This window comes from Salvelinus namaycush, chromosome 2 (assembly GCF_016432855.1).
Source record: "Salvelinus namaycush isolate Seneca chromosome 2, SaNama_1.0, whole genome shotgun sequence".
NCBI lineage: Eukaryota > Metazoa > Chordata > Actinopteri > Salmoniformes > Salmonidae > Salvelinus > Salvelinus namaycush.
This window is the reverse complement of record NC_052308.1, coordinates 67,666,112-67,685,981: the sequence shown is the minus strand read 5'-3', so window position 1 is coordinate 67,685,981 and position 19,870 is coordinate 67,666,112. Positions and strand designations below refer to the sequence as shown.

General features: G+C 45.1%; 1 protein-coding gene across 3 annotated transcripts in view; it reads left to right on the top strand.

Annotated features, from left to right (window-relative positions):
• Window positions 1-321: 321 nt before the first annotated feature.
• LOC120066821 (patatin-like phospholipase domain-containing protein 6) overlaps window positions 322-19,870 on the top strand; it is a 41,421-nt gene continuing 21,872 nt past the window's right edge. For 2 of the 3 annotated variants that reach the window (XM_039018277.1, XM_039018278.1), the window contains exons 1-9: window positions 322-382; window positions 12,591-12,688; window positions 14,099-14,152; window positions 15,276-15,363; window positions 18,302-18,384; window positions 18,500-18,591; window positions 18,742-18,882; window positions 19,139-19,298; window positions 19,780-19,860. In XM_039018277.1, the coding sequence (XP_038874205.1) occupies window positions 12,632-12,688; window positions 14,099-14,152; window positions 15,276-15,363; window positions 18,302-18,384; window positions 18,500-18,591; window positions 18,742-18,882; window positions 19,139-19,298; window positions 19,780-19,860 (756 nt within the window). In that variant the 5' untranslated portion in view covers window positions 322-382; window positions 12,591-12,631. Of the gene's footprint in view, window positions 383-12,590; window positions 12,689-14,098; window positions 14,153-15,275; window positions 15,364-18,301; window positions 18,385-18,499; window positions 18,592-18,741; window positions 18,883-19,138; window positions 19,299-19,779; window positions 19,861-19,870 lie in introns of those variants that run through there. The other variant, XM_039018279.1, reaches the window with a different exon arrangement.

The following is a 19,870-nucleotide window of genomic DNA, read 5'->3' as shown; positions in this document are numbered from 1 at the left end:
TGTTCAGTTATCAAGATGAATTTACTAAAATCATGCATGATAATAAACTTTGTACAGTATATTTTTGATTTGTTGTCTCTTGTTACTGGTTAGTGTAATCGTCAGTCATATACACCTCGCCAATCACAGGTCTATTTGTAGCGTCCCCTTTTCAACCTTGCAGTTCGATTGGCTACTTCTCTCATATCTATCTAAAGGTAGGCGGGCTATGTTAAAACATTTCATCCCTGGATGCAGATTGGATTAGATATCCACAATATCAGATTTGGATTGGCCTGCGGCTCGTGTAGAATAAAAATAGGAGGAGTTATGATACAGATAATTTCCGCTATTGGTGTTATTTGACAGTACTGTAAAGATTGACGAGAAACACGCAGTTCAGGTAAGGGCGGTTATCGTTTTATTCACTTAACAGGTCGATAAATATCATGAAATTGCTAGTGGGAGGTATGTCTAGCTGCATAAATTGACATATGTATGAGTCTTTGTGTTAGAGTGTGTCACCAATGTCCAGATAGTGCGCGAGCATGTCAATCAATAAGCACTGTCCCTGCGGAGGTCAAAAGACAGCATCTTTGCATTAACCAGATTCTGGTGGCTTTTCTACACGGACCGACTTGGTGAAATTCGAAAGCGACTGTATTTGTACATTAAATTTGATTTTTTTCTCAACGACTGGTTGGTCTCATCGTAAACAACGATCTAACGTTAGCTGTTTTGTGTGTTGACATCATCGGTCATCATAAGCCAATGCTAACTAGAGGGGACTATAGTTAACGGTTAGCTAGCGAGGTGTATGATGCTTGCCTGCTGTTTCAAAGCGTATCAACTTAGCTAGCAACTGTAACTAGGCTACTGAATGGTGTGGTGTAGCGGCACACATTGTAACTGTTAGCTATGTACCTAGCTAACTAACGTTAGCTACAAAATAATGAGATTACTTCATTGAGTTCAAGTTTCTAATGGGCTTTCTAGAACACGTTTGGCCCTGTAGTACTGCTAAGGTAGATCAGTGCCTAGACACGAAATTAGCATCACTTCACCAGTTTCATTACCGTATTCTGCGCAAAAACATACCCACGGTTTGCGCAGGTCCGAACGAGAATGCGGCTACATTAGATTCAAATGAACGAGTTGAGGCACGATCGATTTCATGTGGAGAAAGACAACCCTCTCTGTCGCCATCAATTCATCGGACAGGCCCTTCAACATGTCCCGACTTCTCTGTTTACAAATGGCTCTTTATAGCTACTAAAGGCCTGACCGGGTGATTAATGAGGACTAGTAATGCAACACCACACGCCAGGGTTGCGAATTATGCAACAACTATTTTGACATAGAAACCCGAGCTGACCTACTATTGCCACACTGTCTTGCTACGGGTCACGCGACTCATGAGCTACTAATTCATGTCACAAAAGCTATAACGTAGTTTTAACCTACACATTTGAAAACGGTAATATGGTTCATGCTAATTTATAGACTTTTTAGAGAGCAACGGTCAAGTTGGGCCATATGCTTATGCAGGTTTCTGTTCTCTATGACCCTAGTTATTGCTCATCATAGAAAGTTGGCTAAGTCATAGTTCATGTACTTTCTGTCATTGCTGTACTGCCCAACTACCATGCCACAGTAACGATGCCATCCTTATTTGCAATAAAACATTTCCAAGCCAAATCAGTAAGCCATGTATTGTTGTATAGTTATCTGAAACTAAGCACGCAAAAAGGGCAAGACCAATTCATTTGAGCAAGCTAGTAGGCCTAGCCTATTTTCCAGTCCATAGTCCCCACAGTAGTTTGTCTGTTCTCTAAGGTCTGACAGGCTGAGACAGTAGAAACAACATGCTATAGGCTGTTGTTGTTGGTGTTAATCCCTGGCTCAGAATGTGCAGTGTACGTAAATAAAACAGGCTTGGTTGTGCTATTATTGCTCGTGGTGTGAGAGGGAGAGGGAGAGGGAGTTAGTCCATGCCTGGCCTAGGGACATCAACACTGGCAGCATTGTTTTATGAGGACAATGGGAATAGCCACCAAGCTATATGGAGGTGTTACTGGAGAGTGTGAGAGAGACAGTTCTAGTGTCTGCTCTGCTAGAGGAGATTTGTAACATTTACTCTTTTCACTGACTGATCTTATTACTCTGTAATAATTCTGCTAGCCTTGTAGTAGTAGAGCGCAATGAATGCAATAGAGTTAGCATAGGCCTAGGTGTTACACAATAGTATATACACTGACAACGACACTTAATGTTCACTGAGATGGCATGAAGGGACACGGAAACTCGCTCTTGGGATCATTGGGCACGCAGTACTTTATGTTTGCCTGATTGATTGTCTTTTATCCTTCGAGAGCAAATTCTTTCCACGACCAAAGCCTGGCACTGCAACTGTGAGTGAGGGGCAGGGAAAATGTCATGATGAGCAAATGGAAACGTGTATGTTTTCCTTTCTATATGATTACCCTGGGCCTCCTTGTTGTCTATACAGCACAGACCAATAGAGCATGTGATGTTTCCAGAGCCAGACAGTACTGCTTGTCTGGGTGGAATCATGGCTAGGCCTAGTTTACCATGGTATTTCATTAAAGTGAGCATTTATAAACATAGCAACGCTATGAAAGGGAGCTGGAAGTTGTTAAGGGTGGCCTGACTTATGTTGGTGCTGATGAACTCAAAACTTGACAGTGAAAAACCGTGGCTCAAGACTGGAAAAGGACGAGAAAAGTGACCACACGTGTCCAGAGAGACAAGTAAAGACTGTTCCCGCCTGCTGCTGTGATTGAAATGGCTGATTCATTACTGGTGGAGCAGCTAAAGACCGCAAGGACATCAGCGAAGCGTCAGTTTTCCCGTCTGGCCAATAATGTGCTACGAATGCATACAATGATGTCAGAAGAGGAGCTCAGAGACAATTTTAGGAAGCTCACTGCAGAAGCTGGCAAAGTCCTGGAAGCCAACGATGATGTAGAGGGGCAATGTATTGAAGAGAACTCTGATGCAGAGGAGTTGAGCGAGCAGCAGAAGTCTGACTTGGTCAAAACAGCCAATGAGTGTGAGAAAAAACTGCAAGAGCTAAAGGACCTCATACAAAAGACATTGTGGGCCAATTTCGGGGAATATGAACTGACACAAGCAATTACAACAGCAGAGTCGCAAGCAGAAAACGTGGGAGCTGTGGACCCAAGTAAAAACCCAGATGCATATCTCTTCATGATCGGACAACTAGAGAAACTTGTGAAGGCTGCGAAGGAGGTGCATAAACATTGGAAGTGCTGGGCCCCCCCAGCAGAGCAACAACATTTCCAGAGTCGTATCAAAGACCTTGAAACTATCCTGCCAAATCTCACAATAAGACAAGCAGACTTTACAGGGGCACACAGAGGAGAAACCAGCAGATTGAGTACTACTTCAAACAGTTCTGTGGCCACACCAGCAATTAAATTAAAGCCTGCTGCCCTCCCAAAGTTTTCTGGCATCCGCCGAGAGTTTCACCGGTGGAAAAAAGACTGGGAAGCGCTCCAGATGCAGGGAGAACCTACTGGATCCAGAGAGGTTAAAAAGTTCCAACTTCTCGACAGTGTGGATGAGAAGACCATACGAGACCTTCACCTTACAACTTACACAACTGCTGAGGAGGTTTTCCGGGTCTTGGAGAACCGCTTTGGAAATAAGACAACTATAGCCCTTGATAGTAGAAGAGCTCCAATGACTCCAAGCAGTTAAAGGTAACCAGCCCAGGAGGATTGTTGAGCTCATCCAATCTGTAGAAAAAGCCCTGGTCGATCTGAACGAGCTTGGCAAGACCGGTGCTATAAAGAACCCTCTTGTAACAAAGACAATAGAGAGTAAACTTCCTGATGGCCTGAAGAAGGAATGGCTTCTTCATGTAGCTGGCAAAGGTGATGAAGCTGAAGAAGACAAGCGATTTGACTACCTCCACAAGTTTCTTCAAGGTCAAGAAGCCATCTATGAGAAGCTGGACCAACTGAGAGAGGAGGAACCAAAACCGAAATCTGAACTTCGGCAAGCTCGAACCAGAACCTCCACCCAATTAAGCGACCAGGCTCAAGGATGTGTGGTCTGCGGAGACTGCAAGCATAAGAAAAGGCTATATTTCTGCCAAAAGTTTCGCACGCTTACGCTGTCAGAGAAAAGAGAGGCTGTCAGGAAGCTGGGAGCCTGCAAAAGATGCCTGGAGATTCACAAGGAAGGTGACTATTGTAAATCAGAGTTTCTGTGCAGGAGGCCAGACTGCATAGAACAGCGTGCTGCAGAACACCACTATTACCTCTGCCCGAGAGCTGGTACATCCAAAGGGAATGTCGTCCAGAGGTCCAATAACAGCAAAGTGGGAGGTGACACAAGAGAGCGTTATACCCAAGCCCAAGAAGAGTTCATTAAAAGTCTCTCACCTGAACTTGCAGAGAAGTGTTGCAATGCCTTTTGCAACACTATAGCCAGAACCTCTCTTGTGTCCAACCAACCCAGTCTTCTAGCAGAGAATGGAATAGTGGAGTGGCCAGTCATCATGATGCTCTTAGAGGTCACGGCCAATGCAGGACAAAAAGTTGGGACTTTGATCGACCTGGCATCGGATACAAACTATATAACTCATGATGCAGCTGATCGTTTGAACCTTAGAAGTGAAGCCATAACCCTTGTTGTTCATGGTGTGGGAGGAATGAAAGTTCAAGTCACCACAAAACGGTACCTCCTAAAGATCCGGGTCCGCACAGAGCAAGGCAATGTCAGATCCCACCAACTCCTCTGCTATGGTTTGGACAGCATTGCAGAGATTCACAAACATGTGACAGCCAAAAGACTCCAAAAATTCTTTCCAGATGTCCCCCAAAATGAACTTGTTAGACCAAGACAGATACAGCTTTTGATAAGCCATAAGGAAGGGCGACTGGTCCCACAGAAAATACGCACCGTTGGGGACCTTGTACTATGGGATGGGCCATTGGGAAAGACAATTGCAGGGACACACCCTGGTCTGTTTGAAGAGGCTACAGTTACAGCACACCAGTCCAGAGCGCACTTCGCTAGATCCATGAGAACAGCAGCATTAATGTATGAAGAACATATCTGCGCCAAACCTACCATCAAGTCTTCTTATTCTGCTATTTCCACTCGGGATTTTATTGAGTGGTGGAGATGGGATAGCATTGGCGCCCCCTGCACCCCAAAATGTGGAGGATGTCGCTGCGGCAGTTGTCAACTTGGTGGCAAAGAAATGACTCTGGCTGAAGAAAGGGAGCTGGAAGTTGTTAAGGGTGGCCTGACTTATGTTGGTGCTGATGACCCCAGTGATAGTCCACACTGGCATGCAAGGTATCCATGGCTCATTGACCCATCTACATTGCCAAACAACATAAAAGCAGTGGAGGCAACCTTTCTCAGAACAGAGAGACAGCTCGCCAAAGAACCGCAGTGGAAAAAAGCCTATGGTGCTCAAGTCCACGAAATGGTTGACCGCCGGGCTGCAAGAAAGCTGACCAAAGAGGATCTAACCAACTGGAATGGACCTGTCTGGTATATTAGTCATCTTATCGCACCCAACCCCCACTCTGTTACAACTCCGGTAAGACTTGTCTGGAACAGCAGTCAGAAGTACAAAGGCCAAAGTCCCAATGACCTTCTGATGAAAGGCCCTGACGTTCTAAATCCGATTCGAGCTGTCCTCCTCAAGTTCCGCCAAGGCTCCTACGCCGCTCTAGGAGACGTCAGAAAAATGTACAATTCTGTGTGGCTCGAGGAGAGGGAAGTCCATCTACACCGGTTCTTGTGGCGGGATTCAGAGGGCGATGAGGTGGGACAATACGCCATAACCAGAGTGAATATCGGGGACAAGCCAGCAGGGTGCATAGCACAACTGGCCATGAGGGAGATGGCTAACCTGCCTCAATTCAGTCACCTCACAGATGAATGCCAAGTATTACATGAGCACAGCTACGTCGATGACATCTTGACATCCCACAACTGCCGTGAAAAACTCTAAGTCATCACAAAGAATGTGGAGCTGATTCTAAAAGCAGGAGGGTTTGCACTGAAGCCTTGGGTCTTCTCAGGCCAAAATAAAGGAGAAAGAGAAAAGGCATCACCAAATATTGTTGTCCTGCCAAATCAGCTTAAGGAGGAAGACAACAAGGCGCTCGGTCTCGGCTACATTGTGGATGAAGACATGTTGCATGTCATGGTGAGGGTCAACTTCTCCAGGCGGAAGAAAAAGATGAGACTTGGGCAAGACTTACTGCTAGAAGAAGTACGAGCACAGACACCAGACCCGCTGACAAGACGTGAACTGCTGAGTCAAGTTGCTGGTTTGTACGACCCAGTTGGCCTGACAACACCATCAAAGCAAAGAGGGGCTATCTTGGTCCGAAGGGCATTCCAAGAGGCAAAATCAAAGTGCAGCATGGTCAAGGACACATGGGACCTTCCCCTGTCGGATGAGCTCCGCAAAGATGCAATTGGAATTTTTGAGGAGTACGTCCAGCTAAGCAAAGTAATGTTCCCAAGAGCTCTTACTCCACCAAAGGCAACAACTGAACCAGTCGCTGTCACTTTTTCAGATGGCAGTGAAAGCTCCTATGGTGCTGTCCTCTACCTGCGGTGGAACTGCAACAAACAATTAACAATTCGACTAGTGGAGTCAAAAGCAAAGCTGACACCACTAGACCAGAAGGGGGATGCAGTCAAAGCAGAACTTTGCGGTGCAGTCTTTGCAAGCCGCCTGAAAAAGTACTTTGAACAGCATACCCAGATCCAGATAAAAAGGTGGTACCATTTGTTAGACAGTCAGACTGTTCTTGGAGCTATCCAGCGAGAAAGCTATGGATTTCAGACTTTCTTCGCTAATAGAATTGGAGAAATCCAAGAGAGCACACGGCTACAGGATTGGTGGTGGATCCCTGGACCACTCAACATAGCCGACATTATCACTCGAGGAGCTGGGCCAAAGGAACTTGATGCCCATTCAGAGTGGCAGCAAGGGCCAGAGTTTCTATATCTTCCAGAGAGCGAGTGGCCAATTATGTCGTCAAAAGATGTGTCTGTGACAGCTCGAGAGAGCATTAACAATATGCAAAAGAAGTCATTTGTGGCAGCACTCACCAGAACCCAAGCGAAAAGAAGTCTTCCAAGTCTTGTGGGACGATTTCCTGCTGGTGCAGCTGTCCTAAACTTGGTGGATGAGAGGCGCTTTAGTAGCCTAAAGTGTCTAATCAAGACTGTTGCTTTTATCTGGAGAGCTGCCAAAAAGTTTAGATCTGCAACAAAGTCCATCGAGACCCCAAAGTGGGAGGCGATTCCCACAAAAGGAGTTATCACCGCCACAGAACGTCAAGAGGCAATAAGAGACATCTATCTTGCTGCTCAAGAGGGGGTGACGTTCCCAACTACCACTACGGACCGCTTGGTTGTGTACAGAGAGCCAGAATCTGGGTTACTAGTCTGCGGTGGGAGAATCCATGGCTTCAGGGAGGATGGCGCTGCAGTTCCCCTTCTGCCTTTCAATGCATGGGTCTCTACTTTATTGGCACGGGAGGCGCACGATGAGGGTCATGAAGGTGTGGCTGCAACCCTGCTGAAAATGAGGAGGAACGCCTGGGTCATCCAAGGAAGAAAAATTTCCCAAAAAGTAGTGGATAACTGCCTTTTCTGCAAAAAGTCAAGAGCAAGAAGGTGCGAACAGGTAATGGCTGACTTACCTGCTGAAAGAGCCACACCTGCAGCTCCGTTCGAGTTCACTACAGTCGACCTCTTCGGACCGTACCTTGTCAAAGATGACATCAAGAAACGGGTCTCAATGAAAGTGTGGGGTGTCGTCTTCAGCTGTATGGCCAGCAGGGCAATTCATGCAGACCTGGTCAACACAATGTCGACAGAGAGCTTCTTGATGGCTTACCAACGCTTTACTGCAATTAGAGGGCACCCAAGAAAGATTTGGTCCGACCCGGGGACAAACTTCATCGGCGCCAAACCTGTCCTAAGAGAGCTGTACCAGTTCCTGGATGCTCAGAATAGAACTTCAATAGAAGAGATGTCGGCTCAAAAAGGTACCAAATGGGAGTGGACAATTCACCCTGCTGACTCACCTCACCGCAATGGGGCTGCTGAAGCCGCTGTTCGCATTCTCAAGAAGGCACTGCAGAGCCTGGGCAACAACACTGGCCTTAGTTACAGCGAGCTTCAGACAACACTACAACTTGCTGCAAACCTTGCCAACGAATGCCCAATAGATGCCAGGGTGCAAAGCCATGAAGAAAGCGTGCAGTATGTGTCACCCAACACACTTCTCCTGGGCCGGGCCTCTCCAAGCGGTGAGATCAGAACATTTGACTTTGCGAACTACCCTTACAAGAGACTCAGAGAGATGCAGAACCAGGTCAACAAATTCTGGAGGTCTTGGAGCCAGCTTGCCGGCCCAAACTTATTTCTGAGAAGTAAATGGCACACTTCATATCGCAACGTTGCTGTCGGAGATATTGTCTGGTTGTGTGACCAAAATGCAGTGAGGGGCCAATTCAAGCTAGGACGGGTGGTGAGCGTTAATCCAGATGCTAAGGGCATTGTTCGAGACGTGAACGTCAGTGGTCCAAAGCTCCTGCCTTCCTGTCACAAAACCCACACTAAACCGGCCATCGGCCAAAGTCCTGAAAGAAGCTATGCAAACCACAGTCCTGCACAGAGATGTTCGACGCCTGGTTGTCTTGCTACCAGTTGAGGATCAAACTCGGAGCTGACCGGCAGTATGTAGGTGCTGATTTACGATCTTTCCATCGGTTCCCGTGGGAAGATTGAGTGGGAGGTGTGCTGACAAACTGCCTGGGAGCTCCTCAGTGGTGAAACTCCTCCTCCTTCAATCAGTGGTGAACCAGGTGGAACAAATCTTCCAGGCAATCTGGGCGTGCCAGCACCTGGCTCTACTGTTGTCTTTAGACCGCAGTGAAAGGAGTATTTATAACACCACAAGACCAAGGAAACTTCATCTTTGTGATCGAGGTGACTGTGCAAGTCCAAGCCCTCTACAAAACTGTGAAAGACAGCCGGTAAGCGCCATATTGGCCATGTTTGGTTAGACTGACTTAAGCAGTGCACTGCTAATGATACTCTGGAAAACACAGACTCTTAACTCTTAATTTTGATAGGACTTTTTGCAGTGGTATTTATAACTTCAAATGTTTGTGGGGTATAAAGGAAAAGTAAGAAGAGCCAAATTCATTGTTGATAGAACTTGTTTGAAATGGTTAAAAGTAATTTAAACTTTGTAGAAATCTTAGTAAACCAAGTTCTTAATTCAGTAACAAATGTATAGTCTAAAAAATCTTTGGCTAAAAGATGTAAGATTTGTCTGCTTAAAATTACTGATTAGAAAATAAATGTAATGTTTTACTACTAAAAATATTTTGAATGTATTTGGCTAAAATGCAAATTTAGATAAAAATATACTGATTCTGCTCTTTTGATTAAAAATGGTGGGTTTCTATTTTGGGAAACATTTGCTTAAAAGTGGAAACCTTGTATTTTATAAAGGCAGAAATGTGTTTATCTGAGGTGAATGTGGATAATTTTGTGTATTTAATTAGGCTGTCAACTCAAATAATAACTTATATTTGTCATCTCTTTTTTGAGGTTTTTCACCTGTTTACTGCCAACCAAAGAATGGTAAATAAAAGACAAACAACTGATTCCATGGCTGTTTATTGAGTGGAATCCAGTTAAAATCTTCATGTGGAGGGACTGTCCTTTTCAAGTGGGGAATTGCACAAGAAGGAGGTCAGATTTATACCTGAAATATGCACATTTTTCGAACAAAACATAGATTTATTGAATAACATGTTATAAGACTGTCATCTGATTAAGTTGTTTGTTGGTTAGTTTGGTTGGTTCTTGGTTAGTTAGGTTGGCTTTGTGCATGCTACCTGTGCTGTGAAAAATGTCTGTCCTTTTTTGTATTTGGTGGTGAGCTAACATAAATATACGTGCTGTTTTCGCTGTAAAACATTAAAAAAATCGGACATGTTGGCTGGATTCACAAGATGTGTACCTTTCATTTGCTGTATTGGACTTGTTAATGTGTGAAAGTTAAATATTTCTAAAAAATATATTTTGAATTTCGCGCCCTGCACTTGAAGTGGCTGTTGTCATATTGTGGCCGGCCTCGGGCTTGCAGCCAGAAGAAGTTAACCCACTGTTCCTAGGCCGTCATTGAAAATAATTTGTTCTCAACTGACTTGCCTAGTTAAATAAAGGTCAAAAAAATAATAATTGGCCTCTGGTTCCTAGACCATGATGTCATGGATTATCCCTTTAGCTGGGGTTCAAAAGTACATACAGAGAATTTGGAAAGTATTCAGATTCCTTCACCTTTTCCACATTTTGTTGTGTTACAGCCTTATTATAAAATGATGAGATTTTATTTTTTTATCCATCTACACACAATACCCCATAATGACAAAGCAAAACAGGTTTTTAAAAATTAGTATTCAGACCCTTTACTCTGTAATTTGTTGAAGCCGCTTTGGCACCGATTACAACCATGAGTCTTCTTGGGTATGAAGCTACAAGCTTGGCACACCTGTATTTGGGGAGTTTCTCCCATTCTTCTCTGCAGATCCTCTGAAGCTCTGTCAGGTTGGATGGGGAGCGTTTCTGCACAGTTATTTCCAAGTCTCTCCAGAGATGTTAGATCGGGTTCAAGTCTGGGTTCTGGCTGGGTCACTCAAGGACATTGAGACTTGCCCCAAAGCCACCCCCGCGTTGTCTTGGCTGTGTGCTAAAGTTGTTGTCCTGTTTGAAGGTGAACCTTCACCCCAGTCTGAGGTCCTGAGCGCTCTGGAGCAGGTTTTCATCAAGTATCTCTCTGTACTTTGCTCCATTCATCTTTTCCTCAATCCTGACTAGTCTCGCAGTCCCTGCAGTTCAAAAACATCCCCAAAGCATGATGATGATGCCACCACCATGCTTCACCATAGGAATGGTGCCAGGTTTCCTCCAGATGTGACGCTTGGCATTTAGGCCAAAATGTTCAATCTCGGTTTCATCAGACCAGAGAATCTTGTTTCTCATGGTCTGAGAGTCCTTTAGTTGCCTTTTGGCAAACTCTAAGCAGGCTTTCATGTGCCTTTTACTGAGGAGTGACTACCGTCTGGCTACTCTACCATACAAGCCTGATTGGTGGAGTCCTGCAGAGATGGGAGAACCTTCCAGAAGGCCAACTATCTCCACAGAGGAACTCTGGAGCTCTGTCAGAGTGAGCATCAGGTTCTTGGTCACCTCCCTGACTAAGGCCCTTCTCCCCTGTTTGCTCAGTTTGGCCTCATGGCTTGGTTTTTCCTCTGACATGCACTGTCATCTGTGGGACATTTTATATAGACAGGTGTGTGACTTTCCAAATCATGTCCAATCAATTGAATTTACCACAGGTGGACTCCAATCAAGTTGCAGAAAAATCTCAAGGATGATCACTGGAAACAGGATGAACCTGAGCTCAACATTTTTCCCCCGCTGTGTCATTATGGGGTATTATGTGTAGATTGAGGATTTCTTAAAATTTGATCTATTTTAGAATAAAACTGTAACGTAACAAAATGTGGAAAAGGGGAAGGGAATGCACTGAACTTTCCCAAAGCACTGTAGTAGGCCTTAACCATATCACATTAGCTTGTATGGCTAAATATCTTTCTGTTTGCCTAGCTAGGGTATGTTTGATCAGTTTCAGTGGGAGTCAATGGAGGTTTGAATACAAAGCTAGCTGCTTGTTTGTCTGTGCTCAGCGTGTAGCCTGTAAAGACTTTGTTTGGTTTGCATACTTGCATTTGTTTGTGTCAACAAATGGGTTGAGAGAGGGAGGGATGGAGAGAGGAGAGATGAAGGGAACAGATGGGGGTGGAGTTTCATTGGTCAGGGCTAGGCCTAAATCCCAGGAGTAGTAACCCAAATAGGGTTGGGGGGGTAAACCCTCTTAGAGGACCAGCCCTCCGGGAGATGGTCGGGGACGTGGGGGGGGGGGGTAGTCCAATGTCAACTGGGCACGGTAGGATTGTCTGTCTGGATCATGTGTTCCAAATTGCCTGTGTGTCATTGGAGCACTGTTATTATCTCTCTGTTTGGGACTGGGAGAGGATCATGTTGCCAGTTTCAGTGGGGGAGGGGAACGGATGGGGATTGGCTGAGAGGCTCTGCTGTTTATGCATAAACACATATACAGTATGTATCTATAAACAGCAGTACCTCTCAGAAACCTGGATGGGTGACGTTCCCGGGTTTTCCAGGATTATTCTGGAATTCCTGCTTGTTGCCTCCTGCTTCAGGGACTTTTCCAACCTGGGATTTCTGGAAAACCTGGACATTTTAGGAAAGTAACCAGAATTTTGCAACCCTAAACCTGGAGAACCTTTACAAAGAGCAATGAGTCATAATTGCATACTAGATAGTATTTAGAACATTTTTGTTAGTCATTGCTCTTTGTAAAAGTCCAGGTTTCTCTTCCATGCTACTAAAAAGCTATTTGCTTTACTACTTGTGTGTGATATGTAAACAGTAGCCTGCATGTCTAATGCCAACATCCTGTTTTGTCTCCTTAGAGGCCGTTGATGGACCAGCCTGGTGAAGAGGCGGGGTTAGAATGGGACAGAGCACCTCGGAACAAGAGGGCCAAGAACATGCAGATGCCCCTCTGGAAGTAAGAACACACACAATCCTGTGCTCTACCACTTACTCTGGCCCCATTGACCTCACCAACTACTTCAGTACCGCTCCCATAGAGAGAGTGTGTGAGGGGATACCTAGTCAGTTGCACAACTGTATTAATCAACCAAAATGTCTTCTGCAGTATGTACAGTATCCACCATCTGTCAGACCATGACCAACTTCTCATCAATAACTGCAGCTGAGTCCTTTTCTCTTTCGTCTCTTCTGATCAATAAGCACTGACCGCCCTTCTCCTCCAGCTCAGTCACTGATTGGCTGAGAGCCAGATTACTAAAAGCCCATTGGCCTTTCCCCATAGTTATACACTATCTGATTGGTCATGTGACCAGTGGTCAACTCAGCCATCCCCTTCTCTCTCACACACACACACTTTCTATTGCAGCAACACTGTATATAAGCTTATCTCTGAGCTAGGATCTCCACTCCTTCAATGAGTCATATAGGGCCTAGTCTTAATCAGCGAAGGGATTAGAACAGGGAAGGTCCTTTTGGCAGGACATCACTCAAGTTCTACGATATCCTTCTGGAGAAAAGAGTCCTATTGATTTAAAGTTAAAGTGACCTCAAAAGACAAGAGACTCTCACTGTAATTTCTCTGCTATGGTCCCCAACTGTGTGGTTGTGTATGGCATAGGAGTTAGACATCTCTCTTGGCTCTCTCTCTCACTCGTTCCTTCGCTGTCTCTTGTATGCTCTCTCAGGTTTCCTCATTCCCTTTTTATCTTTCTAATTTGCTCTGTTTCTTGTTCGCACGCACGCTACAGCCAGCTGATCACAGCCTAATCAGATTGCAGCATGTCTCAATGAGATCTGTGTTATTGTCTGGTGCAGCAGAGTAAAGAAGTAGCAGTCACTTTTCATATTATTGGTCTCAGAGCCAGGCTGACATGGGTGCAAGGCAACTTAACCAATATTGACAGAAGGCAATTAGGCTTACTGTATAATAATAATAATGATCATCATCAAAGGTATTGTTTGAGAGTTATGTTGTCCCATATATTTATATGGAGCTATTTGAGTTAAGCTGGGTAAAGAAGGGAAGGAGGAATGAACAAGTGGGTTGGGGTGCTGGCAAAAGAGGATGTTGATAAATAGTTAGGCCAAACTAAACACATTGGGTGACCGGATGTGTTTTAAAAGCCTCTCTGGAAATTGTCAGACCTGATTCAACCCAGATGAAACATTATTACTCCATCATTCCTCCTTCTCCTCTGCCATTCCTTTCCCTGGGCGTGGCAAATCCCAAAGCCTGAATTCCTTTACACGTCAGTTATTTAACTCGGTAACAGAACTTTCCCAGCTCTGGAAAAAGTTCCCTGTCTACATAGTATATAGGCTATTTTATACGGTTGTTCACTTCTCTTTTTTTGTCTACCAACAGGAAGGTTTTAATAACATCAAGGCGTTTGTGGAGGAAGAACTACAGACGAGCATGGTTCGTTCATATGTTGTGGTCTGGTGTGCAGTGTTTCATTCCATGAAGTCGTTCTAATTATGCTTTAATCAGCGGCTGCACACCTCTCTCTCCCTCTGTCCGTCTCTCTCTACATCTCTGTCCGTCTCTCTCTACATCTCTCTCCCTCTGTCCGTCTCTCTCTACATCTCTCTCCCTCTGTCCGTCTCTCTCTACATCTCTCTCCCTCTGTCCGTCTCTCTCTCCCTCTGTCCGTCTCTCTCTACATCTCTCTCTCTCTGTCCGTCTCTCTCTACATCTCTCTCCCTCTGTCCGTCTCTCTCTACATCTCTCTCCCTCTGTCCGTCTCTCTCTACATCTCTCTCCCTCTGTCCGTCTCTCTCTACATCTCTCTCCCTCTGTCCGTCTCTCTCTACATCTCTCTCCCCCTGTCCGTCTCTCTCTACATCTCTCTCCCCCTGTCCGTCTCTCTCTACATCTCTCTCCCCCTGTCCGTCTCTCTCTACATCTCTCTCCCCCTGTCCGTCTCTCTCTACATCTCTCTCCCCCTGTCCGTCTCTCTCTACATCTCTCTCCCCCTGTCCGTCTCTCTCTACATCTCTCTCCCCCTGTCCGTCTCTCTCTACATCTCTCTCCCCCTGTCCGTCTCTCTCTACATCTCTCTCCCCCTGTCCGTCTCTCTCTACATCTCTCTCCCCCTGTCCGTCTCTCTCTACATCTCTCTCCCCCTGTCCGTCTCTCTCTACATCTCTCTCCCCCTGTCCGTCTCTCTCTACATCTCTCTCCCCCTGTCCGTCTCTCTCTACATCTCTCTCCCCCTGTCCGTCTCTCTCTACATCTCTCTCCCCCTGTCCGTCTCTCTCTACATCTCTCTCCCCCTGTCCGTCTCTCTCTACATCTCTCTCCCCCTGTCCGTCTCTCTCTACATCTCTCTCCCCCTGTCCGTCTCTCTCTACATCTCTCTCCCCCTGTCCGTCTCTCTCTACATCTCTCTCCCCCTGTCCGTCTCTCTCTACATCTCTCTCCCCCTGTCCGTCTCTCTCTACATCTCTCTCCCCCTGTCCGTCTCTCTCTACATCTCTCTCCCCCTGTCCGTCTCTCTCTCCCTCTGTCCATGTCTCTCTCTCTCTCTCTCTCTCTCTAGATGATGGGGATGGTGATTGGTGCGGGCATCGCCATAATCCTCATCGCCATCCTCATCTTCTTCATGCTGCGGAGGATCCAGCTCAGAAGTACGTGTCACATTCTCTCTCCAATGTGTTTTCTCCGTTAATTATTAAATGAAATAAATGCTAGCTTCAGTTACTCTAGCGATTGCCCTTCACTTACACCTAAGAACTTTGTAGCGCTGTCCCCGACCCCCAAAAAATTTGGTTGACCGAAAGTCGTCGATTGTGTCTTTTTCCATATACACTATGTGGCCAAAAGTATGTGGACACCCCCTTCAAATTAGTATATTCAGCTATTTCAGCCACACCCGTTGCAGACAGGTGTATAAAATCGAGCACACAGCCATGTACTGTCCATAGACAAACATTGGTAGTAGATTGTCCTGTACTGAAGAGCTCCGTGACTTTCAATGTGGCACTATCATAGGATTCCACCTTTCCAACAAGTCAGTTCATCAAATTTGTACCCTGCTAGAGCTGCCTCGGTCAACTGTAAGTGCTGTTATTGTAAGGCGGAAACGTCTAGGAGCAACAACAGCTCAGCCGCAAAGTGGTAGGCCTCACAAGCTCACAGAACGGGACCGCCAAGTGTTGAAGAGCATAGCGAGTACAAATCGTCTGTCCTCGGTTGCAACATTCACTACCGAGTTCCAAACTGCCTCTGGAAGCAACGTCAGCACAAGAACTGTTCGTCGGGAGCTTCGTGAAATGTGTTTCATGGCTGAGAAACGGCAGAAAAGCCTAAGATCACCATGCGCAATGCCAAGCCTCGGCTGGAGTGGTGTAAAGCTCGCCGCCATTGGACTCTGGAGCAGTGGAAACGCATTCTCTGGAGTGATGAGTCACGCTCACCATCTGGCAGTCCGACTGACTAATTTGTTTGGCGGATGCCAGGTGTGGAAGAACTTGACTGGGCTGCACAGAGCCCTGACGTCAACCCCATCAAACACCTTTGGGATGAATTGGAACACCGACTGCGAGCCAGGCCTAATCGCCCAACATCAGTGCCCGACCTCACTAATTCTCTTCTGGCTGAATGGAAGCAAGACCCGGCAGCAATGTTCCAACATCTAGTGGAAAACCTTCCCAGAAGAGTGGAGGCTGTTATAGCAGCAAAGGTGGACCAACTCCATATTAATGCCCATGATTTTGGAATGAGATGTTCGACGAGCAGGTGTCCACATACTTTTAGTCATGTAGGGTGTGTGTCGTCTATACACTGGGTTTTAATAAAATCAACTATGTGTACTGAGCTTGTCTGATGCTTTAAGCACACTGTTTGATTTAAATAATTAAGACATATGACTCTTGAGGAAGCCAGGGGTCAAGATAGGCTAAATCTTTTCCTGACCCTCCCGCTCACCTTCGCAGATTCTGCCGTTAAGCTCCTGAAGTTGCCGTTGATAGGCAACACCAGGGGTCGGCAACCTTTTCCATTTGGAGTACCAATTTATCTTAACATTTCTACCGATCTGCGTGGCAGTTATGATTTTCATATGCACATTTTCGTGAAAGTTTCATTTAATTTATAATAATCTTTGTATCTCAAAGTCATTGTCATGTGGTTAATCTAAATTATATCGAAATCTAAATGAAAATGATACAAATCTAAAAGTAACTATTGCCATTGCCAATTATGTACAAATTGCCTTCATAAAGCCAGCAAATAAAAACATTGCACCCTGCAGGTAGAAAATATCCAGATTTTTAAAAAATATAAGTATCCTATCAATTACGTTGGCAATGCATGGCCTGTCTGCGATGAACTTGAAACATTGTATCAACTGTGTCCTGCAGAAGCTCCTGCTAGCAAACTTGTAACATTATATAAAATATTCTGGGCCCTCAATTTCCTGCTCCAGTGAGCTCGGGACAGACACAGCTGTAGGCTATTTGTGCAAGGGATAAGAAGTAATCCAGGTATTTTATGACATTTCCACTGGATCAGAGCATTAGATGTTTCCCTTTCATGCTGAGTGGTTATCGAAAGGGAGATCTGGAAATATTTTTCAAATGCATTGACAAACTATTGTCATTCTCAATGGATTCTAAAAACAGACTTTGTTAACGTTCTGTTTGAGGTGAAGAAAGCATTTCTTTGAGAAGCTCTACAGCTTATTAGTGGTGGTGAGTTAAGACAATCAGAAATACTATCAGACATCCCCAAAATGGCACATTTTATAGGCCACCATTAGCGCAGGGGCCATGTAGCCTAGGCCTACTTCTATATGCGTAGTCAGGTGCACTGCCTTACTCAACATTGACAGGAGTGTTCCAAACAAAAGACAATTAATAAATTGACAACTCGTAAATGGAATGAAATGAACCAAAGCTTTTTTTCTCACAAGTGTAGCATAGGCTGTGAGCACTGCAAACAACGTGTCCACTCTGACAATGAGAACGGTAAACGACTGTAGACCTAATAGTAATATTTTAACAGAAATTACCATAACCAAACAAACATTGTAGATTGGGAATTAACGGGAAATGTTGGTTACTACTGTAATGTGGAATTGATAGACACTTAAAATCAAAGGGCAAAGAATTCACACAATTCATTTATGAAACAATGAATGTATACGAAATGGCGGGAAAGAGCCCATTCTGGAGAGAGACATGCATTTTAGCCACACCCCCTTTCATCTTGGACCGTGGCATCCCCGCTGCCTCCTCAATGGATTAGTCCACTGAGACGGGCGCCAATCAGACTGGTGTCTCGTGCGCCATGGAATTTTTAAAATCCATTTGCAACTGCTCGACTAAAAAAATCTTGGTTGACCAAACAATCGTCCAGTCAACTAAATGTGGTCAGCCCAAGAACTTTATATATATTTTTAAAGTTCATTTCAGTTTTGCTAGTGAATAGATGGTTTTAGCTTGCTATACAATGCTATAATGTATCTTAAAATGTTCATACTGGTACTTTATCTTGCTCACATTGATTTACTGTTTGTGTTCGTGCTCTAGTATCTCCATATATGTATGTTTTAACTTCTCACAGACCTGCAAGCCCAGGAGGCCCCCAAGTATCGATTCCGCAAGAGGGACAAGGTCATGTTCTATGGGCGAAAGATCATGCGCAAGGTTAGTGGCTGTGGTGGGATGCGTTTTGGGGATTCTAGCAAAGTAAAATGGTACCCTTTTGTTCGACACTGCGTCTTTTTTGCCATAGTTGCCCTTTGACCTCTTGCTCTCACAGGTGTCCCAGTCCACCTCTTCCCTGGTGGGCACAGCCTCCTCCTCGCGCCCACGACTCAAAAAGAAGCAGAAAATGCTCAACATTGCCAAAAAGTGTGTGAACACGGTTTACCCGTCTACTCTACTGATATCCATGATGCTAACAAACTTAGTGACTACAGAGTAGAGAACAATAGTCTGTTATACATTTGTCCTCCCGCTTTCTCATCCTTCTCTCCATCCCTCCCCCTCTCCTCCCTCCAGGATTCTGCGTTTTAAGAAGGAGGTGCCCACCCTGGTAGCTAAGGAGCCTCCTCCCTCAGTGCTGGAGGCCGACCTTACAGAGTTTGACGTGGCCAACTCCCACCTGCCCTCCGAGGTGCTCTACATGCTCAAGAACGTCCGGTATGTAGGGACTTCTCCGAGTTTGTGTGTGTGTAGAGTGTACTCTGTGTGTTAAGATGTTGTGGAGTCCTTATCTATATGGAGGAGACGTGTGTGTTTGAAAGTATCAAAACCGCCATGTATCATGGGTAAATTGACTGACTGATCTACAAATAATATTGAGTAGTTATTTATGATGCAAGGTGATATGTACGTCAGCAAATGTGTGTCTGTAGTAATCTCTCCATCTCTATCCCCCCCCCCCCCCCCCCTGTAGTGTGCTGGGCCACTTTGAGAAACCTCTGTTCCTGGAGCTGTGTAAACACATGGTGTTCCTGCAGTTCCAACAGGGAGAGTACGTCTTCAGACCGGGCCAGCCTGACAGCAGCATCTACGTGGTGCAGGACGGAAAACTAGAACTGTGCCTTACTGGAATGGTGAGAGAGAGTGTGTGTGTCTCTGTGTGTGTCTGTGTGTGTGTATGGGTGGGCAGACATTTAAGGCCAGACATTTACATTTTCTTGTTTAGTTTTTTTTACTTCTGTGCAAATGAGCCTCCATCCATGCTAACGAGTAAATAGGAACTTATAAGGGGCTTTACAGTTCTCTAACAATTAACTCTCTAGTAGGACATTAAATAATGATTAGCACCTATTAGTTTTTGACTCAGATTATCCCAATATGGAGGAAAAGGCTAAAATGGAATGATCTCGGAGTTTAGAAAGTTATGACCACGATAAACTTGCATTTGGGCAAAGATTGGAATGACTTAACATGAACAGAATGTTTTCTCTTTAACTGTCAATTGTACTGTTTGCCTGTGTTTTTCTGTGCTTTTTTTTAACACAAGAATATATGTGCCTTTTGTCTATGTTAATTTGTTATGACATACTCTGTTTTACCCTTGTGTGTTTTTAGGACGGAAAGGACGGTGTGGTGAAGGAGGTGTACCCCGGAGACAGTGTCCACAGCCTCCTCAGCATCCTGGACGTCATCACCGTAAGACACG